Genomic DNA, 6,920 nt, shown 5'->3' on the forward strand with positions numbered 1-6,920 from the left:
ATGATACTGAAGCATTAAGCATTAAAATATAATTGGAATTTCAAAGTTAAATATTTAATAATTTTATTAATCAGGAATATTAACTTTAATTAAAAAATTAACCATATTTTTAGGAAACAAATTACTAAATAGTAAATAATTTATTTACCAAATTCCATCGTTGTAGAGTAAATAATATACAATATAACTTACTTTTACCAAATTCTATCGTTGTAAAGTAAATAATATACAATATAACTTGTTTGCTTCCACACCCACAGGTACAAATTAACGATGGGCTTCGAAGGGATGTTTTGCTGGTTTGTTGGACCACTACCGAGGAACTAAACAAACGCTGATAGATCCATGCGATCTCTGAGATGGAGCAGCAGTTGATCTGGTAGGTTCGGAAGCGGCGTTGGAATTCTCGGATCCGGCTGCAGCGGCATCTATGAAAGCTGGTTGTGTAGGCGGAGCAGGGATCTCTGAATTATTGGTTAACATCAACCCAACCTGTGACATAGCCGGTCGCAGCCCCCAGGAACCTTGAGTGCAAAGAAGTGCAACCGTGATGACCCTCACGACCTGCTCCCTTGGGTACTGACCCTCTAATGTTGGATCAACAATATCCAAAGCTCGATCATGCCTATATTGATTCCAAGCCTACATCACCGTCAACATTATTTTCTATTCTCTGCATCTCAATGAAGTTTTTGCTATAACTATCAAACAAAAATTAAACGATATTTTAGAACAGATACACACCCATTGTAGAAGAAGGTTCATAGGGGCTTGCAGTGTGAGATCCATGCACTTTCTGCCACTCACTATCTCAAGAACCACTATCCCATAACTATAAACGTCTGCCTTTTCTGTTAATTTCCCATGGACGGCATAGTCCGGCGCAGTGTAGCCTCTGTCTCATAAAATATTAGCAGAGCCCATAAATTAGTGCCAGGAACACAAAACTTATTAAATGAATGACACAACTTACATTGTTCCTCCTAATCTCGTAGAAACATGTGATTCGTCTTCGGGGAAGAATCTAGCTAATCCAAAATCTGCTATTTTAGGATTGAATTTGTTCCTCCGACTCTAGTAGAAACATGGGTTTGGTCTTCTGCGAAGAAAATGTTGGAATGATAATTTTAAACTTGAGCAGCGACCCAGCTTACTTAGAAAACAACGATTGGACTTTCCCTGCGATGCGATCTGATCGCATATCGCACTTTCCCTCGTCACCCTTCGCTGCATGCTTGTATTATCTGTGATGCGATATTTGCGATGCGATCGCAGATCGCATGATTTAAAGGTTATAGAGGTGGTGGCACATCCTCTCTCTTCTTGCGATGCGATGGTGTGATAAGCCATGCATTAAATTCCAGCAAGTTATTTTGAGGCGTGTAATTAATGATATTTAATAGGGTTGGTAAATATAGGTGAAATCTTAAATTTTACTATTTTTTATTTCACGGAAGTAAGGGAAAAGCAACACGTATTGTAAAGATATTTTGTGTTGTTCATTATATATATAAAAAAATGCAAGAGTAGTCAGACGAGAGTAGAGTATTAGCCAAGAAGTTCTTTTTTCTTCTTGCAACGCACAGCAGTGCTGAAGACATAATTTTCTGAGATAGTGGAATCAGATTCTGGAACTAAAGTTCCTGTTGTAAATCCCTCTAAGTCGAGGAAGACAAATTCTGTAACAGTTTTTATTATTATTATATATGATTAAGATCCTGTAGAAAATCAGAGCGTTGTTCTCTGTGCAAATTTCTTTTGTGTTTGAAATTAACAGAAATTTCCATCATGGTATCAGAGCTAGTCTAGGCACTCAGTGAGTCAAAAACAAAGTTTCTTTTTCACTGTAGGAGCTGTAAGAAGTTTATCAAGCAGAGAAAGTTTTCTTTTGTTTTTTTTTATACAGTTTAGTATCTCTTCTTTATTTAAAACAGAGTTAAGATGGAAGATGCTGGAACAGGTTTAACAAATCCCCAACTGCCACAGTTTAATGGGAAAAACTACAGTTATTGGTCCATAACAATGAAAGCATTGTTTGCTTCTCAAGTAATATGGGAGCTGGTTGAAACTGGCTATGCTGAACCTGCGGATGCAACAGCATTGGCTGCTTTGTCAGTAGCAGAAAGAGACCAGTTGAAGAGTGACAAGAAGAAGGATGCCAAAGCTCTCTTTTTCCTCTTCCAATCATTACATGAAAGTGTTTTTCCGCGAATTGCAACAGCAACAAAGTCCAAGGAGACATGGGATATTCTCAAAACTGCCTATCAAGGCATGGAGAAGGTGAAGACTGCAAAGTTGCAGATGTTGAGGAGAGACTTTGGAAATTTCAGCATGAAGGAATCTGAAACAATAGATTCATTCTTCACTCAGGTTATTGTCTTGATAACCCAGATAAGATCTCATGGTGAGATTCTTGAAGATAGAAGGATTGTAGAGAAAATCTTGAGATGCTTACCCTCAAGGTTTGAATCTATTGTGGTAGCAATAGAAGAAACAAAATATCTCTCACAGTTCACAGTAGATGAGCTGAGTGCTTCACTTTTGTCTCATGAACATAGACTAAGTAGAGAAACAGATTCCTCTTTTGAGCAAGCATTCAAGACTCAGATGTCTTTTGGCCAAAGAAGAGGTCGAGGTAGAGCAAATAACAGAGGTCGTGGAAGAAGCCAAAACAGAGGCATAAATTATCCTGCAAGCACAAGCGGAAGGAGCTGCAATCAGAACCAAGATGAAGGTTCAAGCAAACAGCAAGCTCATGGACAAAGGTATGACAAATCCCAAGTCCAATGTCATTATTGTAAGAAATATGGGCACTATGCCAATGAATGTAGGAAAAAACAAAGTGACATGAATAATAGGCAGAATGCAAATTTTGCAAATGAAGAAGATAAGAACCCAAAGAATGTGTTGTTAACATGTAACATAGCACAAGACAAACAAGAAGATTTTTGGTTCTTAGACTCAGGTTGTAGTAATCACATGACTGGAAATATTGCAATGTTTGCCAATCTGGATGAAAATGTGAAATCTGAGGTAACAACAGGGACTGATGATACAATATCTGTCAAGGGTAAGGGCAGAGTCAGTATTCGAGCAAAAAATGGAGAACAGATGATTGTGCCAGAGGTATACTATGTACCTGGTCTGAAATGTAATCTTTTGAGCATTGGACAACTCATAAACAAAGGTTACAACGTGTTCTTCAAAGATGATTTGTGTACTATCAGAGACATACCTCCAAGTAAGAAGATCATTGCACAGGTGCAGATGACCAGCAATAGAATGTTTTCTCTCAAGCTCAGGGCAGATTTGAAGGAAGGCAGAACTATTGCGGCTGTAACACAAGAAGTCTTTCAGGAACAACTGAAAGATGTGAATTGGTTGTGGAATTTAAGATTTGGACATCTCAATTTCGGAGGCCTGAATCTGTTGCACAGAAAGGGAATGGTAAAGGGATTACCATTGATCGAAAAACTAGACAGCCTTTGTGAAGCCTGCATCTTGGGCAAGCAACACAAAGAAAGCTTTCCAGCAGGAAAGAGTATAAGGGCAAAAGCACCATTGGAAATTGTTCACTCTGATGTGTGTGGATCGATGCAAACACCATCATTTTCCGGAAATAAATATGTTTTAACTTTCATTGATGATTACACCAGAAAGACATGGGTGTATATGCTAAAACAGAAGAGTGAAGTGTTTGAGAAATTCCGCCACTTCAAAACTCTTGTTGAAAAGCAGAGTGGGCATTATATCAAAGTGCTCAGAAAAGATAGAGGAGGAGAGTACATCTCCAAAGACTTTTTGCATTTTTGCAGAGAGAATGGCATACAAAAGAAGTTCACCACAAGATATACACCTCAGCAAAACAGAGTTGCTGAAAGGAAGAATAGGACCATTCTTGACATGGTCAGAAGTATGTTAAAGGCAAAACACTTGCCGCATGAGTATTGGGCAGAAGCTGTTACTTGCGCAGTTTACATCTTGAATAGATGCCCAACTAAAGCTGTCATGAACAGAGTACTAGAAGAAGCATGGAGTGGTCAAAAGCAAACTGTCACTCACATGAGAGTATTCGGTTGTGTGGCATATGCACATGTACCGGATCAGCTAAGAAAGAAGCTTGATAGTAAGGGGGAGAAGTGTGTCTTAATTGGCTATTGTGATGAGTCAAAAGCATACAAACTGTATAATCCATCCACCAAGAAATTGATAGTAAGCAGAGATGTGCAGTTCATTGAAGATGAAGCTTGGGATGGAAGCTTAGAGAAGACAGTGAATGTGAAGACAATAGTGTCTCACGAAGTAGAAGAGGAAGGAACAGTAGCAAATAATCCTTCCTTGGTGGCTCCTCCTCCACCACAGCAAGTACCACAAACCACACCACAATGTGGAATTCGAACAGCCTTAAGAAGTCAAGGAAGTGCTTCTCCAAGCACACCACAGGGATCAGAAATACCCTCAAGTTCGGATGGAACTCCAAGCACACCAAGAAGACCAAGATTCAGAAATCTGAACGAGATTTATGAATAAGGAGAGGTAAGTAACAATACCGGTCTGAATTCATTATTCGCTTTATATTGTCATGTTGATGACCCAGTCCATTTTGAAGATGCTGTAAATGAAGATAAATGGATTGAAGCAATGAATGAAGAAATTGGTGCAATTGAGAAGAGTAAAACATGGGAGTTAGTGGACCTCCCTGAAGGCAAAGATGCCATTGGAGTTAAGTGGGTCTATAAGACCAAAAGCAATGCTGAAGGCAAGATTGACAGGCACAAAGCAAGACTTGTTGTGAAAGGCTACAAGCAGCATCAAGGCAGAGACTATGATGAAACCTTTGCACCAGTAGCAAGGATGGAAACAGTCAGAACAGTGTTGTCTATTGCAGCACAACACAAATGGAAGATTTATCAGATGGATGTTAAATATGCATTCCTGAATGAAGTATTGAAAGAAGAGGTTTATGTTGAACAACCTCCGGGCTATGAAGTTGAAGGCCAAGAGCATAAAGTTTGTAAACTGAAAAAGGCTCTTTATGGGCTAAAGCAAGCTCCAAGAGCATGGTACAGCAGAATAGATGCTTATCTGATTGAAAATGGGTTTGACAAGTGTGATGGTGAACCCACACTCTACATAAAGGATAATGACGGTAAGATACTTATTGTTGTTTTATATGTAGATGATTTAATTTTTAAAAGCAATGATGCTTCTCTCATTGCTGATTTTAAAGCAGTCATGAAAAGTGAATTTGAAATGACTCACTTGGGCTTCTTAAGATATTTTCTTGGAATTGAAGTAGACCAAAGTGAAAATGGCATTTTCATTTCTCAAGATAAATATGTAGAAGCAGTGTTGAAGAGATTCAATATGCAGAACAGCAAGGCAGCTGTGACTCCAACTGTAATGGGGCTGAAATTGACCAAAGACGACAGCAGCAAATATTTTGATCCAAAATTGTACAAGAGCATAGTTGGCAGCCTTATGTATTTGACTGCAACTAGACCGGACATTATGCATGCTGTGAGTTTAATCTCCAGATTTATGGAAAGACCGAAAGAGACTCATTGGCAGGCAGCCAAGAGGATTCTAAGGTATGTGAATGGAACGAAGGGGTTTGGTATTTTATACTCCCTTTCTAAAAGTTTCATGTTGACAGGATACATTGACAGTGATTGGGCTGGAAGTGTTGATGATAGGAAAAGCACATCTGGATATGTGTTTCATATGGGATCGGGAGCCATCTCATGGGCTTCCAAGAAGCAACCAGTTGTGGCTTTGTCAACAGCAGAGGCAGAGTATGTGGCAGCAACAGCAGCAACATGCCAAGCAGCGTGGCTGAGAAGAGTTCTCAGAGATTTGTGTCATGAACAAGAAAATAACACAACCATTTACTGTGACAATAGCTCAGCAATAGCATTGTCTAAAAATTCTGTTTTTCATAAAAGGACAAAGCACATAGACACCAAATTCCACTTCATACGTGAATTGGTTAACAATGGTGAGATTGTTTTGCAGCACTGCAGAACAGAGGATCAGCTAGCTGACATCCTGACAAAACCATTAGCAAAGAAAAGCTTTGATCATTTCAGGAAATGCCTGGGTATGCAGAATAAACCCAGTAGTTAAAATTAAGGGGGAGTGTTGGAATGATAATTTTAAACTGCCGGGAGCTGACAATTGAGCAACGACCTAGCTTACTCAGAAAACAGCGATTGGACTTTCCCTGCGATGTGATCTGATCGCATATCGCACTTTCCCTCGTCACCCTTCGCTGCATGCTTGTATTATCTGCGATGCGATATTTGCGATGCGATCGCATGATTTAAAGGTTATAGAGGTGGTGGCACATCCTCTCTCTTCTTGCGATGCGATGGTGTGATAAGCCATGCATTAAATTCCGGCAAGATATTTTGAGGCGTGTAATTAATGATATTTAATAGGGTTGGTAAATATAGGTGAAATCTTAAATTTTACTATTTTTTATTTCACGGAAGTGAGGGAAAAGCAACACATATTGTAAAGATATTTTGTGTTGTTCATTATATATATAAAAAAATGCAAGAGTAGTCAGACGAGAGTAGAGTATTAGCCAAGAAGTTCTTTTTTCTTCTTGCAACGCACAACAGTGCTGAAGACATAATTTTCTGAGATAGTGGAATCAGATTCTGGAACTGAAGTTCCTGTTGTAAATCCCTCTGAGTCGAGGAAGACAAATTCTGTAACAGTTTTTATTATTATTTTATATGATTAAGATCCTGTAGAAAATCAGAGCGTTGTTCTCTGTGCAAATTTCTTTTGTGTTTGAAATTAACAGAAATTTCCATCAGAAACTAGCCAATCCAAAATCTGCTATTTTAGGATGAAATCTGTCATCTAAAAGTATATTTCCACATTTGATATATCTGTGTATAATGCGAACG

General features: G+C 38.8%; 1 protein-coding gene across 1 annotated transcript; it reads right to left on the reverse strand.

The window, feature by feature from the left end:
• Positions 1-312: 312 nt before the first annotated feature.
• Positions 313-1,201, reverse strand: LOC149183031 (cold-responsive protein kinase 1-like). Its single transcript, XM_089414786.1, has 3 exons — positions 1,155-1,201; positions 745-895; positions 313-642 (listed from the first exon to the last, which is right to left on the reverse strand). Exons 1-3 carry the CDS (start codon positions 1,199-1,201, stop codon positions 313-315), a joined length of 528 nt encoding a protein of 175 aa, XP_089270912.1.
• Positions 1,202-6,920: the final 5,719 nt, after the last annotated feature.

Source organism: Pinus tabuliformis, chromosome 3_2 (genome assembly GCF_031772625.1).
Source record: "Pinus tabuliformis cultivar Carrire ecotype Pingquan chromosome 3_2, CPIR1, whole genome shotgun sequence".
NCBI lineage: Eukaryota > Viridiplantae > Streptophyta > Pinopsida > Pinales > Pinaceae > Pinus > Pinus tabuliformis.

Bases quoted from the DNA above. Each gene is read 5' to 3' on its own strand.
- LOC149183031 (XM_089414786.1), bottom strand. From the start codon at position 1,201: ATGCGATCAGATCGCATCGCAGGGAAAGTCCAATCGTTGTTTTCTAA. The intron at 896-1,154 runs GTAAGCTGGGTC...TTTATGAGACAG, and splicing joins GTCCAATCGTTGTTTTCTAA to AGGCTACACTGCGCCGGACT. The intron at 643-744 runs GTGTGTATCTGT...ACGGTGATGTAG, and splicing joins TGAACCTTCTTCTACAATGG to GCTTGGAATCAATATAGGCA.